General features: G+C 37.1%; 1 protein-coding gene across 2 annotated transcripts in view; it reads right to left on the bottom strand.

Moving 5' to 3' along the window:
• The window catches only part of ACSL3 (acyl-CoA synthetase long chain family member 3), a 79650-nt gene that overhangs the window by 8905 nt on the left and 48826 nt on the right, over positions 1-21919 (bottom strand). For both annotated transcript variants that reach the window (XM_036857142.1, XM_036857143.1), the window contains 11 exons: positions 21471-21887; positions 12635-12812; positions 11259-11368; positions 10261-10399; positions 8158-8308; positions 6779-6902; positions 6466-6537; positions 5040-5179; positions 3283-3455; positions 1540-1614; positions 257-448 (listed from right to left, as the gene is read on the bottom strand). In XM_036857142.1, coding sequence (XP_036713037.1) covers positions 257-448; positions 1540-1614; positions 3283-3455; positions 5040-5179; positions 6466-6537; positions 6779-6902; positions 8158-8308; positions 10261-10399; positions 11259-11368; positions 12635-12812; positions 21471-21848 — 1732 coding nt within the window. In that variant the 5' untranslated portion in view covers positions 21849-21887. The remainder of the gene's footprint in view (positions 1-256; positions 449-1539; positions 1615-3282; positions 3456-5039; positions 5180-6465; positions 6538-6778; positions 6903-8157; positions 8309-10260; positions 10400-11258; positions 11369-12634; positions 12813-21470; positions 21888-21919) is intronic.

Raw genomic sequence — 21919 nt, 5'->3', positions numbered from 1 at the left:
AGGATTATCTAGTAGTAATTAAAAATACCACTGCTGCTGAACAGACCTTGAGACCTCATAATATGTCAAGCCTTATAAATTCCACAGAGTCCCTATTGTACATTTTTATATTCCAGGGATAATGCAGAGACCATACCAACACTACATAAAGATGAATTCTTACACTATTAAACAGCTTCTCTAAATATATAGTCTCTCTTTTGAAAAGCTATTTTGGAAACATCCACTTAAAGAAGAAGAGCATTAGTTCGCTTACCAATAATCTTCAAACAGCCATCAGGGTCAAACTCTCCAATATCTCCAGTACACAGCCACCTCTGTCCATTTTCATCTTCAAAAAAATCAGCTTTTGTTTTCGCTTCATTTTTGTAGTATCCCATTGTCACATTTTGGCCACCAATAATAATTTCACCCCTAGGATGTGGTTTATCAGTATTAAAGTATCCACCTAACAAACACAGAATAATTTAGAGTTAATTCAACATCGTTGAATGCATGCGTGCATGCCTGCGTGCATCGTGTGAATATTTGAAACTATTAGTTTCTAAATAGGGACATCTGATTTTGATCCAATCAGGGTTTCCCAAAGGAAACACGGCAGGCACTACGAACAAAATTCATCAACATAAAACTAGTTGCAAATTTTCAGCTGCTTAACCCTAAGCACTTCTGCTTTCAAACTACTATTCCAAGAAAAAAATTAAACTCGAAAATCCAACATCTATTGTATAAAATAATTACATATGGACAACACAGGTCAATTCCTTTAAGGATTCTGTAGAGATTCTTAAATATCATACTAATAACTGATAAAAGTGTTAAATCGTGCATTTTGAGAATAAATCTCTGTATAAAATCAAATTACTATACATTTAGAAGATTTATTCCTTACAGATAATTTCAGAATGGTTCCAAGTTTAAGCTTATTAAACATTTTCACTAGTTCTGCTAAAAGATAGCTGAAAAATGACACCCAAGCCTTAGAATCTCTTTGCATAAAAGGTGCACCCAAACAAATCATAGATAATATGTACATGTTAATAGGGTCATATAAAATTTTTTAAAAGTAACTAGTATTTAAATGGCATGAGCAATAGATTTTCATGTAATTATAGTAAAAATTTCCTTCTGATAATTTTGGGTTGAAGCCCTCGGAGAAGAGAAAGAAAAAAGAAAAAACAGGTAAAAATCTTCAGTTTCACAGAATGAATGATATGATTTTGTTCCTACAAAAATATGATCATTTGTAATTTATGGGCATTATTTATTTAGCACATTTCTCAAGTTTTTCCCATAATTCTTATTTGCATTTATGTAATAAAATAAGCAAATAAAAACAATTATAATTCTTCGAAATCATCTTTGAAATAAGCAAAATAAATGCATTCATATAGCTCTAGATAAAATATTTCTATTATAAAGGACAAAAGTGAGCACTTGTGGGTGATTTTACACTCTAAAGTAAGGAAGGAAATGAAGCACAATTCTAAAGTTTAATATTATACAAATTAATGCTCTGTGGTTAAAAGAGGTTATTACCTTCCTCCCAGTTCTTTAATTTGATTTCACAGCAAACTAACGGTGCTCCCACTCTGCCAGTATTGTAGTCCCACACTAAAATGCAAATAAAAAAAAGTATTTGATTACAGTAGTTAATAAATTGCTTCATTTTTTTAAACTACAAAAAACTAGTGATTTATCCCAAACCTTAGATATCCCCAGAGAACCCTTAAATGCAGAAGTAGCATGCTGGTGAAGCAAGCTGTGTAGCCCATACTGAAGTGTTTTGGTTTTTTTTTTTTTATCCGAACTGGTTATAGACATTTAAAAATCAAGACATTTTACAAAAGAGTATGGAATCTCCAAGAACAGTGGGCCCACATTTCCAGCACAGCAACAACTGTAGCCCCTATCAGACGGTGCAGGCCTGCTCCAGTTTCCCCAGATCCCTTACCATCACATTTTCTTACACCAGGGCCCACTTCACTCATTTAAGTAGCTGCCTGGCTGATGAGTTTGTCTTCTCTATCTTAAAGGATAAAGGAACACAATGGTTTACACCTATTCCACTTTCTTACTAGACTTAACAGCTCTGCAGTACAAACAACCTCTCCCATCTTCTCCCATGTACCACTATTTCAAACTGAGATCTCTGAAGCTTCCCTCACATCAGCTTATACTATCACACCCTATTTTTTCATAAACTCATATAATAAGAGTTCAGAGATCACGCTGGAGATTAAGATTGTTAACTTTCAAGGATCTGGGAAAGAACCCACCACTATTACGAACTACTACTGCATTATGTTTCCTCTTCAAAAAGCATTCAAATATCAGAAATGAAAGGTTGATATTTAATAATTTACAGACTTATTTCCAACATAAACCGTAACTGATTAATCACCCATCCAATGGAAACCTTAAAAATGGAAGAAATTAAGGCTCTTCAGGAACCGTATATGCATGTTTTTAAGATTGCTTGTCTATTTTGTGCAAAACAAGACTTAGAAGCAGCTTCCAAAAATACATAAAATACAGAGAACGTAACTGAAAACTGGAAAATACAGAAGTAATGCAGGATAAACCTGGCATAATAATGGTGCACAAAAGAGCTCAAGGTAAATAAGGGAAAATGAAAAGTGAAGAGGTTTAGTGTCTATCAGTATCTAGAAAACACAAAGGAGAAGCATAGTTTTATCTAGGACTGGAGAACAAAGTAACTTTCTTCCACAAAAGGGCATATGAGGCACTAGGGGAGTCATCTGGGCACCGCTCAGGTAATGGACTGCCCCCTCAACCTCGTCACCATGATAAACTCCGGAAATCAGATTCTCTAGACCGGAATCTAGTTCCTCGTTGCACTTAACACAGACCACCCACCCCAATAAATATTTCTCAATTTGAGCCTTAATAAACATACCTAAACAACCAGAAAATACACATTAATTTTTCTACATAAAAAGAAATTTAAAAACTGATATAAGATGATAAATGTACACAATACAGCCAATGCTTGTGACGAAAACTTCTTTTCTAGAAAGCTAAGGAGTTTTTAATACTACATATCATAGTTTTAACGCGAAAACTCCTCTAGATGAATTATTGACAATTAGATACACCTAATACATTCTAAAAACTGATATCAATAATCACACTACTTAGGATTTACACAAATATTTTAACTGCTCTTCTATATATCTGCAAAAAACAATCCATACTAAAAAGTGCCTGGAGTTGCACCCCAGCCTCTGTTGGACACACCACTTTGTAGATAACACTAACCTTCTGTAATTGTTCCAGCCCCACAAGATTCAGTGAGTCCATATCCCTGACCGACAGGACAGCAAAAACAGATGTTCATGAATCTCTGTGTGGTTGCAGAAAGTGGAGCACCTCCACACAAGAGAAGCCGAATATTTCCACCTAGCAAGCTTCGAACTTTCCGGAAAATAAACCTTAAAAAAAAAAAAAAAAAAAATCAATCAGATAATCACAGAATTTTAAAGCTGAATGGGATTTTCCAAATCATTTAGACTAATCTTCCAATTCTGATACACAGGCACACCATGAAGATATTTAGAGTTCAGTTCCAGAGCACCACAATAGAGTGAATATTGCAATAAAGTAAGTCACATGACTTTTTTGGTCTCCAGGCGCATACAAAAATTATGTTTATACTATACTATAGTCTATTAAGTTTACAATAGCATTACGTCTAAAAAGCAATGTACGTACCTTAATTAAAAAATACTTTATGTTAACAAATGCTAACCATCTGACAATACAGGGTTGCCACAAACCTTCCACTTGTAAAAACACAGTAACTGTGAAACGCAATAAAGCAAAGTGCAATAAAACGAGGTACACCTATATGAGATGTTGAGATTAAGTATCCTATCCAAGGCCACAAAGTCAATTTAAGAGACTCTCTTGACCCACTACTTAAATCTAAATGTTTATTCAACCAAGAACATGTGATTTTCTCTTGAGAACTTCAAGTAATATTTGAATTCAAAATTGTCATGTTTAATTTTATATAGTAATGGAAAACCCTTGCTTATGGCCAGAGCAATTAGTTTTATATCATTATATAATACATATTATATTAATACTGAATAATCCTATTGTATCTTCATAAAATTGAGTATGAAAAGTAAATTATTATTTTGCTTTCGCTTACTTCATTAGAAATGTATACGTATTTGTATACAGCAATTTAAGTCTTTAAAATTTCACTAATTCAAGTTGAAGTATCTGGTAAACTAAAAAAAGAAACAATTCAAACATCTAATTGAAATGTTTCTGAAAATACACTAACTAAAAAGATTGCTTACCACCTAGATGAAAAAGGGGGAAGGGTTTTGTTTTGTATTTTAATAACTTTGAAAAAAGACCAAGAGGCAATCATTAAAAAAAAAAAAAAAAAAATATATATATATATATATATATATGTAAATAGGCTTTACAAAGCAATTCTGTATCTCACTGGAGATATAAGTAAAAAGCAGGAAAAAAAATTATAAAGTTTTAAATAATGTGAAATACATCTGAAAACTATATTAACATTCCCATAAAAAATAATTTGAATGTCATACTTTTATTTTCTAATTTCTAAACTATTTTATAGTTAAATCTACTTATTCTATTAGTGCCATGGCGGGGAGGGGGGGACAAGTGTGTGGTAAAACTCATTTAACACTTTAAACACAAAACATTTAATCATATTTGGTTGCCATTTTATATTCATACTGAAATAAATATAAAAGCAAAGAGAAACTACTTCTCAAAATAATTAAAATCATATAAGTGTCCACAGAAGACATAAGCACACATTTAACACAGTAAAATTTTTAGTGAAAATTTTTTTCAAATAACATTGCAATCTTTTTTAATTGCTCATATTCTTATGCAAGATGGATTTTTTTTAGAGTCCCTTTGACTTTTTAAGATAATTTTTTCTTATAACTATCTCAATTAATTGGACTATTAATGTGAATAAAATGATCAAATTATCAAGGAGAGGGAGAGCCTTTACTTACCTATCACACAGCGGAGTACCATGCCCTTTTGAAATCTGTTCCATTTTGTAATTATAGGCGAGAATAAACAGAGTGCGTTGAAAATTACTCATTTCATTCACTTTATTCATGACATTTTTGTAGATCCGATCCATGATTTCCTAGATGTATAAAAATGGGTTAAAACAGTCAATAATGCTATCAGCTACCTTATTTAAAATCTTAACATCAGATTACTATTTCCATCAATAGAGGCATTTTAAAAGATACATTCTGTCAAGAATAAACTTTTAAAATAGAGTCATAATTTGTTTAAAAATGAGATTTCTGTAATTTTTAATAGATGCTCATGAGTAGTAAAAAAAAAGAAAAGGGGGGGGCAGGGAGATATTAAAAACCTTAGGGCAGTAATATGCCATTATTGATTCTTTATACTGCTTTGCTCTTATTTATTCTGAACTACAAACTAAACTCACTAAATAAAAGAACAACTATATAAAATTAAGAGAATTTTAAAAACCATTCTATCTTATAAAGATATAAAGTACTACATTCTTTGCTCACAAAAAGACCGTGGGGTTATTTTGGTTGTTTGTTTGATTTTTAATGCTGCACCCATGAAAAATTTCCTTGTCTGCACTGTGTTTTGCTTGCTATGCCTATTCCTATGACATATACTTTAATGACTTGAAATAGTTTCTCTCTACAATTTTAAATTATATTTAATATTTATGTGAACCAAAAATTTAAAGAAATATAGTACTAAGGAAACTACATACCTAATGAAACTCCAAAATTACTGGTCATTTATATTTGACTTTGGAATAACTACGTAATTATGCTTGAATGTGAACACTCAGTATCCAATTATAATTCCCAACACTTTCAAACAAAATCAGAAAGCCTCGTAAAATTTACATTAAGGGAGCAGAAAATCATTGCTATCCCATTTCTACTGCTCTTATTCCCAGGCCCCTCCCTATGCCTGGTATTAAATTAAGATGCACAGTGCTGCTAGGGTAATTCAAAGTTGCACCAACTTCTCTGTCCCTTTTTTTTGGTGTCTAGGCCAGACTTTCCCCAAGGACTCGGGAGATATGATTTGCTTAGAAGGAGGTGCTATCAAACTTTTTCTCCTATCTCCTGCTGGGCTTCAGGTTTCTACCAATAGCAAACAGATATCACAAAAATGATTTGAGCAAGAAGCTATTTAGGGAAAGGCACTGATAATATCATATCGAAGCTGAAACTAAGTTGATTGTTTAATAAGTAAGAAAAAAAAAGATAAACAAGATCAAATAAATACTGTAGAGCTCAAGGTAACATAGATAATGAATAAGGAATAAATCCTACATAAACTACCTTGTCAACAATATCTTTTCCACTAGCATTTACTTTCTGTAGATGCTTTTTTAGCAGGCAATATTGATTAATGGTCAATTCTTACCGGGACAGCTGCCATCAGTGTTGGTTTCAATATGGATGTATCTCCTTTGCTTCCTTTTTTTATTTTTGAAGACTACAGAGAGAAAAAGTTATCTATATAAAGTGATCCTTATTTTAAAAATTCAATGAAACTCTTAAAAAAACACATTACAAATTCATCATTTTAATTCACTTATATTCTAAATAGCACTTAAAAGGCAAGTTCCTTTAGAATGATTAACTGTCAGCCTTACAATATACTGTCATACTGAATGAAAATTGTGTTAAAGATAATTATGATTTTTTAGTATCTCAAATCACAGAATTTAATTTACCTGATCTGCTAAAGTCTGTGGTGAAGAGTAGCCAATGCAGCATCCATGAGAAAGACAAACAAGCTCGGCACTTAATTCTAACACATGGGCCAGAGGCAGATATCCGATGTAAACATCTTTCTCCCTAAAAGCAAAGGGAGATACAGGAAGCAACAGTCAGGTGCTGTTTCTGTGAAAATGGGAGCGAGCTTTACCCTCAGGGCTCATCTGGGTTCTCTGTGTGTGCACACGCGCATGCGTGTGTGTGTGTGTGTGTGTGTGTGTGTGTGTGTGTGTGTGAAGAGAGAGAGACAGAGAGACAGAGACAGACACTGGGGGTGTCAGGGAAAAGAACTATAGTACAGCTCAACCTAAAGCTGAGGAGGCAGACACTCCAAGGAAGTGGCTCCTGTTTCCGGGTCCTCCTGGAAGGCACTCACTAACTGTGAGTGCTGCAGAAGCAAAGCGCCAGGACAGAAGAAATATGGGCTTGGAGGGGGGAAAAAGAAAATGAGGGTTCTTTTGAAGGACAGAAGAAATTCCCCCAAGGAGGAAATGGTCTTTAAAGCTAATGGGCTATCAAACAGGAGAGTTCAAATAGGATCCACAACCGTCTGCCAGGAATCTCAGGATGAGATTCTTGTTCTGAGAGTTAAATTATACCTTACGTAATAAAATGTATATGTATACATATCCATATATTTCAAGAACTGCTCCCATTCCCAGAAGGAATTAGTTGCTCTTAGTTTTTTTTCTGAAAGTTATGCACACACAAGAAAAATTTCTCTCTCCATTCCTAAATTCAATTCCACAGTAACATGTGTGTGTATAATTTCTGTGCATAAAGGCAACAAAAATATCCAACCACTGCACTAGATCAGTCATCACAATATTGATTCCATCTCTGGGAATGCTAGCTTACCACCCCTAAAATTCGCTCCCGTCTGGTTTCCTCCATTGGTCTCTTTCCCATCCCAGTATACCCACTCTCCCCCAATACTATTGGAATGTGCCTTAAAAAGAAAAATCAGAGACTGAATACAGAAGCTCAATAAGCATTTATTGGATATATTATTTGTTCACTTGAATTATAATATTTAGGTATAAAAATGACTATGAAGGTAACAACAGCAACTGATTAAAATAATTTAAGACATTTAAGTCAGTTAAAGTTTGCACTTTTAAAGTAACAAGTAAATATTAACAATGATGTCTATCAACTATACTTTAAAACCCCCAACTATAACTATTTTGTAATTTTAATGTCCTTTTCTTGAAGAAATACCTACTGTAAACACTCTGAAGGACTAATTTAACCGTATACTAATAAATGACACAAACATTAATGTAACAACAGACAGAAATACTGGACTACCCCAAATTTATTTACTATGACATACCCCAGTTCCGGAATCCTTTCCGCCATCCCAGTTATACCAGCAATAAGGTTACTATGGGAGATCATGACCCCCTTTGGAAGTCCTGTGGATCCACTTGTGTACATGATTACTGCAATATCTGAGGGCACTGGTTTGCTATGAGGTTTGTTTTCTGTATTGGAGAAGAAAAAACACACATACTTCTAAGAAATTTAGCTGTATCACCAACTTTTTCATAATCATCTATTTGTCTAACTGAGTTAACAACTATTAACTGGGTTCATACAAGCGCAACAAAACAGATCAAGTCCCCGCACATAAGAGACATATGCTATTGGGACAGACATAAACAAATCTATGTTAGAAGAGCTATGAAGAAAAATAAAGCAGGGCAAGGGGAGAAGATGTTAGCAAAAGTGGCAGGAAATGAAGATGAAGTAGCCGCCAGCACCATATCATGCAGCCTCAGAGGCCATGCGAAGGACTTTGGATTTCACTCTGGGTGGAAAGCAATGTTACTTTGAACAGAGGCTTGTCATCACCTGTGACAAGGACCACCTTAGCTACTGTGTGGCTACCTAACTTAAAAAGGAAAGGAAGGAGGTATAGGGAGACAAAAGGCTATTCCAGCAACTCAACTAAGAAATAAGGGTGGTTAGACTAGGGTACCTAGACATTTGCTAAAAAATGTTCTCTGCTTCAGAGCGGTGAAGTTAACATGGCGATACTCGGAATCCTGGATTAAAAGACAATGTCCCTCATTTGCACAAGCCTAAGAACAGCAGCCAACATCCTACAGAGGTGACACAGTAAGAAAGACTAAGAGAAGTAGGTCACGGATAGCACTGGTGATCTGCCGGAATTAATCTTGGAACTACCCTCAATGTGGTCTTCTTGAATAAATGAGGAAAACATTTTAAACATGTTCCCAAGTGAACTCTTTCTCTCCTACGTGTCAAGATATATTTCTTGACAATTGTTATTATTCAAGTTCTTGCTTCCTGATCCGCCATTCACTCCTTCATCCCATGGCACCGTTCTCCTCTGCCACCAGCACTTAGAAGCTGCTCTCTCTGAAGCGACACTGGCTAAGAAGTCCAGTGGTGCTTCTGCAATCCCTGCATCGTCGGCCTCCTGCAGTGCACCTGGTCCTGCTGAAGACTCCTGCCTCACTGAGGGGCTCCTTTCACTCGGCTCCCACGAACCACACGCTGCGTGTCTTCTTCCTCCTTCTCTGACCAATTCTTGGTGGCCTTTGGAGGTACCATTCTCTGGGGGTGACCTCACCTACTCCCACAGCTTTAATTAAAATCTGTTTCTAGCTTCTAAATCCTTTAACTCCAAATTAAACTCCAGCGTACTAGACTTATATAGGCCACTCCCCACTACAAAGCTACATTTGAATGTCTCACCAGCACGTAAATTCAACATGTCCAAAATTAACCTCAGCATAACCCCATTCCCAAGCTGAGTGAATGTTTACATCTAATTCATCACTATGTTTCCAACTATAAAGGAAGTACAGTCCCACCATCCTAACAGCTTTTGTGATATCCTTAAACATCAATATATTCTCTAACATTTTCTGACACTTATTTGAGAGTGGGAATTTCCAGTTTCCATGCCTGGGTGTGCTAGTTGGAGGACAGAAAGATGTCCCCTTCTGGAAACAACACAGCTGGAGCAGAAAGTAAAAGGAGGGATGCAGGTTTAGACACTTTACGTATCTGTTAATACTTACAGATAATTCACATAGAGCAAGTTTAATGGCATTATTTGTTTAGACAAATAATGGCATTATTTGTTATTTGGTTTAAAGACTAACTTTAAACCAAAGAGAAAAAGGGAAACGGGAAAACTGTATAATGTAAAAAGTATTTTAAATTAACTTCAAATAGATACTACTTTTAGAACATTTTAATAAATAAATGTTCATGTTTCTCCTTAAGCTTTTTTTTCTAAAGGGTAGATGAGAGTATACCTAGGGTGACCTTTCTTCCCAAAGTGATGGCCTAGGAAACTAGTTTGTCACCTGATCTAACTTTAGAATCAAATATCTGGAGCACTTCTGGAGAACACGGTCACTGCAGAACATACATGAGGAACTGGGAAACTGCCACATACCCGCGCTGGCCTTGGCTCCCAGCGCCTGCACTGCTGCCATGGTGTGCACGATGACGCCCTTGGGGAACTCAGACCAGGCCGGCGGCTTACCGTCCACGGTGATGATGTGCCGCAGGCATGGGACTAGAGAAACTATATCCTGGGAAAACACAAGCATTCGTTGTAGTCTTCATTACTCTTCATTGAATAGCTTGGCAAATAGTCCAGGACACAAGAAAAGCCGCTTACCACATTCAGCAAATTGTTAATTTCTTGCCTCAAAAAAGCAAGGGTGGGGTGTACTGGTATGAATACCCCTTTTTTCAGATGGAGAACTACTGGTCTGAAATATAAGTTACTGTTTTATTACATTATATTTACTGTGTGTACCCTTGTTCTTTGGTAAAATCTTAATCAATAAAGTCAGTTCCTGACAAAAATGGGCATGTAAACACACACTGCCTGAACTACAGGGTAGCCGAACATTCCTCATGCTTTTAAGAGGCAAATAAAGATACAGGGGGAGAGGAAGGGAATTCTCTTATAAACTTGGATTAAAAAAAAAAAAACAGATATTATTGTTTTCACAGAGTTGTCTAGAGACGAAAGAAACCCTTCTCCTGTAGTTTTGTAAAGTCTTTTTCTTCCCTTTAAAAAATTCTGAAACTTGTAATGACTCAAATGCTTCAGAACCAAGTGAATTACTAGTTTAAAAATAACCCTTACAAATTACAAATTTATTGAAAACAGACTAGAAAATAGATGAGCACAATAAAGTTGTAATCCCTTCACCTTTGACATGGACACATTAACAATTAATTTGTAGCTCTCTATGCTACTTATACACAAATATATATGAAATCCACTTTTTCTTTTCTAAAGGAGAAGAATAAAGTATGATAGTCCCACAAAGTTTACAGAGATATTTTAAAGATCATAAAAGAACTAAGTATCAATAATGAGCTCATGACACTGACAATTCTAAAGTATGGAACAGTTATTAGAAAACTAGTTCTCACCTTCAACTTTGTTTGTAAGAGTTCTTTACTAGTAATGATGTTTGTCACCTCTGTTTCATTTAATCCATGAACAATCGCTGGACCCCCTAGAGTAGCATACAACGTAACAACTACAGGGAAAAGAAGGGCAAGTCAAACATTTCGACATTACATGGAAATACTAAAAGGAATTAAATAAAGCCTCTGACCGTGGATGGAGCATACTAAACCCTAAATTGTTAGATCCACAGTCTGTGATCTAATCATGCTGTTTTTCTAAATTATTTTAATATATTAACTAACATTATGCCTACTCACCCTTCTGTAACTTCCTTCCAAAATTGCAATATTTTAAAATTTAAAAATTTTTAATTTTATTTTGTTTTACCTATAGATGCTATTCTGAGACTGTCATGTTGAAAGGAATTACATTTGACTTCTAAAATGTCACAGTCTTAGTTGTTAACTACTTGATACTAAAATAAGAAAAATATACCAATAAGATAACACACTGAATGTCATATTTAAGATATTACTTGTTAAGAATATAGCATGAACAAGTGGTAATACTGCTTATGCTAAAGTAGAAAAATCTAAAGAAAGACATTCTTAGAAATGTCAAAATTAAATAATGATGAGGAGGAAGAGAATTTTTATTTGCTTTCTCCTTAATTCAAAAAAGTTAGACTTAAAATCACTTTAAGAGATAATTAAAGCTTCTTAAAAGAAACATACTGCAAACCCAAACCTGTGACAACAAAAAGGTATGCCAGTTTAAAAACAAACAAACAAAAAAAAAACAGCGGAGGCATTTACAGCAAGAAATCTGATAAAAGTATCTTTTCTGTTTCATCTGAAGGATAAGCAATGTCCGTATTTTGCATCATATTTGGCACCAAGACCTCTGAACTAAGCCTCCAGGACTACCTCACAGACTGAAGCATCACAACTTCCACAGGTTGTGTTATAGTTACAACATAAAAATTATCATTTAACAGAGCAGCTAGCTTTGAGTATTGGAAGTGTTTCAGAGGCCAGCTGTTACTGACAGAAGTGGCATTAACAAGATGACACTAACGTCAAAAGAAAATTCTGAGAGGGGGTAGCAGAGCAATGACCCACAGGTATAGATCCAGCTCCCCAGACCCAGAAAGTCCCCTCTGAACAGGTTCAAGTCCCCTTACTACACTGTGTAATTTGTTCCACGGCTGGTTCCTTTTCCAAAAGAGACCAATAATTCTAAGTGGTAACAAAGAGTTATCCACTGATTGGATACAAGGTAAAAATTAACATCAGAATTTTAATCTCTTGGGAGTAAATATTTATAATAAAAAGTGAGTATCATCTCTCCCACAACATTAGGTCCACGCTTTGAGCAGATAAGAAAGTCCACGTACGCTGAAAATTATACATGAAGCAGGCCTGTGCAGCAATCATCCATTCAGCCCTGGTTTCACAGAAGATGGCAATGTTGGTCTTTGGTTTCTGACCCAATATCTGTAAGCCATTTCCGAAATTAAACGCTCTAACGAAGACATCTTCAAAGGACAGCCAATTATAGTTCCCAAGAATAACCTGATAAAACAGAAAGCATACAAATAGTTTTCAAATTAACCAAGATATTAATTTCTAGAAAGAAGCCAGGATGTATTCCAAATTTTGACAAACCAGAAAGTTGTGTTTGTATATAAACTACTTTGTTCTAATGAAAAGCTGGAAAGTGAGTTTCAAGTGAAAAGTCTATTTTGAAATTAGCTATTTTGTGACATCTTCTATGACAACTCAAATCTTTTGCTAAATCTTTAACTGTAATTTGGGGGTGGGGGGTTGTTTTTCTTTTAAAAAATTATTCAAAGTTTGAGAGGATCTTAAATGTCAACTTTCTGGCCAAAAGCACATATATTAATAATTCATTTATAGACTTCATTTACTTAAACAAGGTAGATGTTAGTTTATAATTTAGCCTAGTGTCAAGTACTACTGATACCAACATTTTACTTTCCCTCTACTTATGAATTCCTGGATTTCAATATCAGACAGTATAACATGATTCACAAACAGAAACTGGCAGACCCAAGCTAACAGAAATGCTTATGGCCATTCAGTTGGAACTGCTGTAACTAACTTTGGATAAGCAAAGTAAACAAGTTTCTATTTATACGACCAGGTGGGGAGTTGTTATACTATTTTCCAGAGTCCCTCTGTTGAATGCCCGCTGGCGTGGCAGGGCTTTCGACTTTTATTTGTGCAGGTGACATCAAGGCTCACATCAGTAACAACCCCCTCTTAACTACCTTTAGGAATTTTCTCCAACTTATATCAGACCGTAAATCCCCAATTATATACAGATTAGACAGAAAGCTGTTCTTGCTGCAAAAATATACAGACAGTTCCAAACATGGCTGTGTCACTAACATACATCTCTCATGCCTTAAAACCATCTAAACATATTCATTTTCAAAAATGCTTATAATATTTAAGAGATTTCTAGAAACAGAGGTTGGATGAAGATACAAGTGGAAAAAGTTAAATACTGCCCTCTAGTGCCCTATTCCAAACTGGACTTGAGAAGTAAATTTTCATTTTGTTGGATAAAGCAGCTGAAATTAAAATGTTCATTTAACTTTAGTGGGTCCCAAACCCTCACCCTGCTCTGCACCCCCATGAAATGCTCAGCACGCGGAGCTCCAACGGCTTCAAAAGGAGCTCTGTGGCGGTGAGAAGGCAGATGAGAATTTGGCCGAAACATGTAGGAACTGGATTAACCATTATTAAGAATTTCACACTCCAAAGATAGGCGTGAGCTACCTCCTAGATTCTAGAATCTGAATGAGTTTTGTAAATTTCAGAGAATATATGTGTTCTGAAAAAGCATTAGCTATATAACCCAAATACGTAAACCCAAATAAATGATGGTGCAAAGAAATCAAGTCACGAGTTTAATTCAAGTGTAAACAAAATCTGAATTTAATTCTTTAAACCACTGAATTTTCTAGGAGTGATCTTTCCCATAAAGATTACATTTAAGGGACCCTACCTACCGCATAATTTTATCTGACTTGTGCTAGAAAAGGTTTCAAATACTAACTTTGTCCCTATGGTTAGCCCAACCTGAGACTAAGCTCATGCATCTATCCCCTGCCTATACTGTAGAGCACTGCTGGAAAACACCAACCAGGTGTTTTAAATCCAGGATCACAGATCTCACCACCCAGCCATCCTATTATGCTTCCCTGCTACATTCATCTTCTCACCCTCTGAAATGGCTGTCTGAAACCTTCTCTCTACTCAAATATCCTCTACCCTTTCTCTCCCTTCTCCACTTCCATCTCACGATACTATCTCACACTCCACTGAGAAACCAGAAATTACACAGAAACTCCCTTAGCTTCCTACCACCAAGTTTAATAACCTACATACACCTGTACCCATACCCTTTGCAGTCCCTCACGGTATCACAGTGGCTGGAGTGTCCCTGACAAAAGCTCGACTCACTAGGACTTTGCTTTGAAGAGCTTCCCAAGTTTCCACCTCTAGTCCTGACCACCCATACTTGGACATCCAACCTACTTTTTCACCTGATTGTGCAACTAAGATGTCTACAGATATTCCCCCAATGCAACCACTTCCCTCCACCTGCACCTGTCATGTAGTCCATCTCTCCCCTGAACTAACGAATGCTGACTGGCCAACTTCCATTCTTATCCCCCTTTAGCCCCTTCTCCTTACCGTAGTGAGTTTTTGAAAAACATAAATCAGCTTACTCCTCTGCAAGTGTTCTCCCTTTCCAGTAGGAATGGAGTTGGAAAACCTTACCTTGCCCTACAAAGCCTTAAGGGTCCTAGACTTTGCCAGTGTCTCTGTGCCCATCTCAAAACCTCTGTCCTGACTCACTTCCTATAAATACAACTTTGTCTTTTCTGTCCTTAAAACAGGCAGCGCAGGACCCAAGATGAGGCAAAACAGGTGCTCAGGGCACGAAATTTAAGGAGGCACTCAGTCTCAGGGTCTGAATGCCGTCATGAACTTTGCTCCCTAAGTGCCTCACCCAGCTGGGCTCATTCCTGTTTTAGAGCCACTGCACAATCCTGTACCACTGCAAAGAAGGTTCGTTACCCAGATCTTCACAAAGCTGGCTCCTCTGTGTCCTTCAGGCCTCCACTTAGCCATAACTTACTCAGAGAGGCTATCACTGATCTCCAATCAGCTTTCTTTCTTCACAATAGTTATTAAATCTGTTACCTTTTTATTGTCTCTCTTCCTCCCATACAAATACAAGATCCAGAAAAGAGTAATCTGTGTGTCTTGTTCATTATTGTCTCCTAGTGCCTAGGATGGTACTAGCATATAGTAGGCACTCAGCGATTATTCGCTAAATGTGTGGAACGGACTGGTGTAACGAAACAACTTCAATTCACTCTGGGCCTCGGAGTCTTCAACCTCTCCTCCAGCAGCCTCATTTGTTTAAAAGATGCCTTTTTTTTAAAGGTCCATATCCACGTGATCATTTAACTCCCTTGGCTTCTTTTGTTGTCATCACCATTCAATCGCATACATCCTTTGCCACCGCCTCTTAAATATTCCTACCTGTGGCCCATGAGACATAGATATGTTTGACTGTCCTAAGAGTGAGGAAAACGCATGACTAGGGTGGCTACGTGAACGACGACCGTGGAGTCTGAGCCGTTTCCTCATCTGTAAACCTGGCTGGGGGCTAAACGATCCCTACAGTCACTTTCCTCTCTCACGTTCAATTGCCTGGATTTTCATTCTGTGACAGGTGTGACATACACATATGTAAATATCAATGCTGTCACTCAGACTATCACTGCCTGGGACACAGGAACTTAATAATTTACCTTTGTTCAGGAACCTATGAAATTAGATACCTTGATTACGCTGATGAGGAAGGCCTCTTATCTCAAAAGAAAACTATAAAAATAAAATGGAGATAAGATACAGAACATTCTGTAAAACAAAATCACACAATACTTAACCAGTCAGGGCCCTGAAGAATGAGATATTCTATAAAGGTTAAGTTTTCAGGTAGCTGAGTTTAACCTCTATCAACACTAGAACTTTCACTTTAACCATTCAGAACAGAGATATCTCAAAAGTATATACTTTCCTACTGTCGACAAAGTACATCTGGCTTCATTTAACCTTTCCCTCTGCAAATGAAGATCTTTACAAACAAATTATTGTGAGGGAGCCAGAGAGAGTGAAAATATTCAAGAGATCTGGACAGTTGGTAATAACCATGACGACGATGAGGGAAGCTAACCTTTACTAGTGTTTACTACGTGCTAGGTATGCTGTAAGTAACTCTCACAATAACTCTAAGACAATTACTATTATTATCCCTATTTTACAGATGAGAATACTGAGGCACAGACAGAATAAACATAACTTGCTCAAATCCCACAGCTATTAAGTGACAGACTAGGATATGAACCCAGGCAGATTCATTCCAGAATCTAAGTACTAAATCACAACACTCCAACTGCACTATAGAAAGGAGTTGAGATGTCGCTGGGCAAGTGAGTAAGGTGGCCTGATTAACAGCTGTAAAATATCATTTCAACTGCTGTGTTTGAGTGGATTATAGTAGAAGCAAGAGTGGAAGCAGAAGACCTGATTTAAAAAAAAAAAAAAAAAAAGGGAGGGGGGTGGAGGGAGCTGTAAGGGGGAAATAAAAAAAATCAGACTCCTGGTTTTTGACTTGAGCCATCTGGTACACAGCGGTGCCTTTAACAAACAGGGATGACAGGGAGAGGAGCAAGTATGGAAAGGAAAACCAAGCGTTCTGGCTGGGGAGAGTATTAATATAATAACCAACCACAAATTCTGGCCAAGAGATGGGCCATTATTTTTTATATAAATTATGTAAATATCCTAGTAAGTCAAAAAATAAATGTCATACACATATGCAAATAGGATAAAAACATGACTCAAGAGAGAAATAACACAAAAGTAGGCAATGAGGAAGAGGAAAAGAAAGCTAAGTCAACTCCTAAGAACAGAAATGAGTATTTCTAGTATCTTTTTCCATCAATTTAGAAGGAATGTCAGTCACAGTGAAACTTCTCTTTCTAAGCACTATGACTGCATAATTCCTTCTAGTTTCTTCTCTCTAAGGTGTGTAAAATATGTAAGAAAAAAACCTAAAGTATCTCTGGAAGTTAGATCACTAAATGTTTGAGCTGGTCTTGTGTCTTCTGTTTCACTGCAGTTATTTTTATTCTTTGCAACTTTGTTCTATTTCAGGTACATGTATTTTTAAAACGTTCTGGAAACTGATCATTTCATTGTTAATTCATTTCAAAAGACATCAGCACAAGCACTTGCTGCTGGGAAGGCTGGAATCAGGAGCTACTGACACACGTTCCACACGCTTCACTCTGCCACAGTTTTATAAAACCATATGAGACTTAAAATGACAGCAGGATACAGTCCTGGAAAAGCTGGCCAAGCCTCGAGAACACAGCCGCCTCTGTTTCTTCGCCATTTGTTCTTCTGTTTGTGCCCCTCGGGAAACTTGTCTTGGTGAAGCTGATGGCCGCACTATCCTGGGCATAATTACAGCGGAACCATCACATCTTCCACTTACCTTCCCTTGGAAGCTCAAACCAGACTTTTAGGATAAGATGGAAACAAAGCTTCAGAGTTCATTCATTTGAAATAAGGCTTTGAGTATCTTTGTTTCAACCATGCCAGATACACTCTAGGGTTAATCCCCAAAGCTCAGTCCCCCAAAACAGGGAGAAAATTTTTAGATATTGCTAATCACTAGCTTTATTTTCCAAGAGAAGATTATCTTCATTTATGGAAACTATTAAATGAAGATACACTCCATCAAGATTACGTATGTGTTCCACTCTTAGTAAGCACTCTGAGCAGAGGCCACACTGCCTAAGCAACTCCACTTCTACATCTAAGGGCAGGTTGTGAAAGGTCCCCTTTTCACCATCCTTCCATAGCAGCAGCTGCTGCTGCAATACAGTGGGCGTTAAATAAGAAACCAAGGGCGGGGCAGCCTAGTTTAATACACAGTGGAGATACCCCCTATTCAGTCTACAGACCACTGCTACAGTTGCAATGCAGACCAACAGAAACTGAAGTCTTAGCTAACCAGTGGTATAGCACACTTTCTCCAGTAAGGCTAACAGAAAATATTTGCTTTGTTTGTGATACACAAAACGTACTTTCCCAATGAGTCTAATTTCAAACAGGAAAAAATATGTGTTTTCTACATCAGAGTTTATATTAAAGACTTCTGAAAAAAGTTTGATGAATCACAAATGCGAAGTTAATGGCAAATGTCAATGGTAGGCAAACCCCCTGACAGTGATGTAGTATAGACAGAAAAGGGTGCTAACTGAAAACGGTTTCTCTCACCTTCTAACTTTTCTACTAGAGTTCAAATATTTCTTTGTTGAATAAACAATGAATACAAAGGCACCATGGTCAAGACAGGGAGGAAAGAGCCACATACATTCTCTCTCTCTCTCTCTCTCTCTCTCTCTCTCGCTCACTCACTCACACACACACACACACACACACACACACCCCCCATGCACGGGGCATAAGAACTTTGTGTTGGGATTTCCCTGGTCGTGCAGTGGTTAAGACTCTGTGCTCCCAATGCAGGGGGCCCACGTTTGATCCCTGGTCGGGGAACTAGATCCCACAGGCATGGCACAACTAAGAGTTCACATGCCACAACTAAGGAGCCAGTGAGCCAGAACTATGGAGCCCATGTGCCGCAACTAAGACCCAGCACAACCTAATTAATTAATTTAAAAAAAAAAGAAGAAGAAGAAGAACTTTGCTTGTGTCCACTGCATTATCTGGCCACATTTAAGGAACAACTATGATAGCTCTAGGATTTTATTTTGTCCTAATTATACTGATACCTGAATTAAGAAAGAATTTCATATTCACCATATTTTTCTCCTTTTTATATACTTGGGAACCAGTCTGCTGCTGTGAGTACTGGATGAGTGAAGTGCTAGCTCCATAAAATACATGTGGTGTGTGTATCCTGCACTCACTACCCTGCAGTGTGTGCAGGATACTAGAGAAAAAACAAGCTTCCTGCTAAAACAGGATTTCTGTTATATATGCTTACATTAAAAGTAAGAGAACCCAATCTTTGAATTCAAATAGCAGTAGGAATTGTCAAAGGACAAAAATGAATGTTTATTTTAGATACAAAAAGCACAGAAAAGAAGGCAGAGGAGTGGAAAGCTTTAGCACTTAAAAAATGTAGTGTTTTCAGTACCTTTTATAACTACCAGATCTCGCAAAGACAGAATCAAGGATGGTACACCATAAAAAATAGCAACTAAATATGACAAAAATCAGACACCATTATGATAAAGTGTTTTGCCTATGATAATCTATAGGCTAGAGAAGAGTAATCAAACATGCTTAACTACATGACTTCAATTTCTCAAAATAGAGTGACCATAGGATTTATCCAAATCACTCTGGCGACTGTAGGGGGCACTATTAATGCCAGAACAACAAGTATAAGTCAGGATGGTTCCAGGCACAACAAGATAAAACATCACTCCATTTGAAGGTTAGGAACACATAACAGATTCTGTTGTCTAGAGTTAAAGTAATGTTTTTTTAATTTCTAGGCGTTACTGATACTAACTTGCGTGCCATCTCCTTTACGTTTAGAAGATGAGGACTGGAATTTGTGTGGTAAGTGGCAAAATCAATGGACCATTAAGTTAAACAACATCATTCTCACTCTCCTCCCCACATTCTGCAGTAACAGGAGGAAATCTGAGCCTTTCATTCCATAGCTGTGCTTATCTGGACTCTCCTCCAAGATCTGAGAGCTCCTTCATGATTAACAGAAAAAAGACAGCTGGAGTCAGGATGTAGTTGGAAAAAGAGGGTAAGGGAAAAACAACTTTGCCTACACAGGTATTAAACCTATAACTTAACCAAATTATCAACTAACTACAGATCATCTTACTGCCTCTAAAAAAACTTTATCTTCCATTTTCACCTACCAGAGCTTCAAGAACCGTTTATAAGAAACTCACATACCCAAGTTCATAAACAGCATTTTCATGACATTTCTATACTTACTACCCTTCACAGGGCTGCACTACTCCACGATGTAAGTCTTCAGATTCATTCATACACTTTTGCCCAGTGAATTCCCAAGATGATAACAAAAGCTGGAGCATTTACACTAGATACCACAAACTGTTCCACACACACACTTGTAGAACGTACACACACACACACACACACACATACACTCTCATTCTCTCTCACTCCCTTTCTCTATTAATCGTCTCAACAGCTCTGAGCTGGGGTTAGTTTAAGGAGTATGGAGCTAGACAGCCTAGGTGCCGGTCCCAGCCTCACCACCTGCTAGCTGTAATGCCCCTGGGTAAGTTCCCTAACCTATCTGTGCCTCCGCGCCGCCATCTGTAAAGGAGGATATCCCGATCACACTAACCCGTAGGGCTACTGTAAGTCTTAAATAAGCTGATATGTGTGAAGCTCTTAAAACAGCCTGGCTCATAAGAAATGCTAATAAACGTCAGCAATGATCATTACCTCCATGTTAAAGAAACTGAGGCAAATTTGTTACGTAGCTTTTCCGAAGTCACACACAGCTAGTAAGTGGCAAAGCCGAGATTCGAACCCATAGTCTGTATCTGGAGTCCAGGCTCTTAACCACTGTTACACTGCCTCTAAGGAGGTCTTATCCTCTGTTTCAAATCAATAATGGCAAGTTCTATATCTGTGAAAAGAAATTCTTAGAAAACCAAAGCACTTGCCACAAACCAAAGTACCAAATCATTAAGTATCCAATGGAACCTACGTTGTAATCAGAAAAAGCAGGTCACACCCCAAAACCCAGAGCAATCTCGAGCTCACAGGTGCTTCTGGAAGTACCAGGGAATATAGTTTCAAACCCCAAACTGCCCTAGACATTCTATTCCAAGTCCTGGTAGCCATTCAGGCTCAGAAGTGCCCCACACCAGTGAGTGATCTCAATGTCTTTGTGAAAATGCGGAACAAATCCATGCCGGGGGTGCAGAAGGAGAAAAAAGCGCAGTCTAGTCCCCTTCTACCTCGTTTCTCCCGCCACATGAGCAAATTCCAATAGAAGCAGGCCATGCTTGTCCCCTGCCACCATTTCTAAGCGTACATTTTATTCAGAGCGAAGTCAAAGGCAATAGAAAACCACATTACCTTTTTAAAAATTTTTCCGTTTGGTTGCACTTCATCTTCCTCATTTAAAATTTCACGTGTTCCCAAGAGTCTTTTGTCCTTGAATTTGTTTTTTGCGTGCATAAAAACTTTATCTAGTGTGTCACATCCCGGGTATAATACTGAGGCCAAACCATCCAAGCTGTTAACAGATCTGTACGCAGACTCAGGTTTTGAATTTACAGGCTTTGCTTTAATTTGGTTTGATTTTTCTTGTCTTGACTCAGACAAAAAATAATATGGAATGTATGTTAAAATAGTATAAAGTGATATTACAAAATGTATGAAATATAAAAGAATGGGGTTGATGGTATGTTTTAGCTTCATAGTAGATGGCTTTGAAGATACGTGGTTATTCATAGTGCTCAAAAAGTAGAATTAACAGATTTCCGTAAGAATCTAGAAGGAAAGGAAAGAAAGTAATTAGTCAA

This window comes from Balaenoptera musculus, chromosome 7, assembly GCF_009873245.2.
Source record: "Balaenoptera musculus isolate JJ_BM4_2016_0621 chromosome 7, mBalMus1.pri.v3, whole genome shotgun sequence".
Lineage (NCBI taxonomy): Eukaryota > Metazoa > Chordata > Mammalia > Artiodactyla > Balaenopteridae > Balaenoptera > Balaenoptera musculus.
Note: the sequence above shows the minus strand (reverse complement) of the source record. Positions and strands in the feature narration are given on the sequence as shown.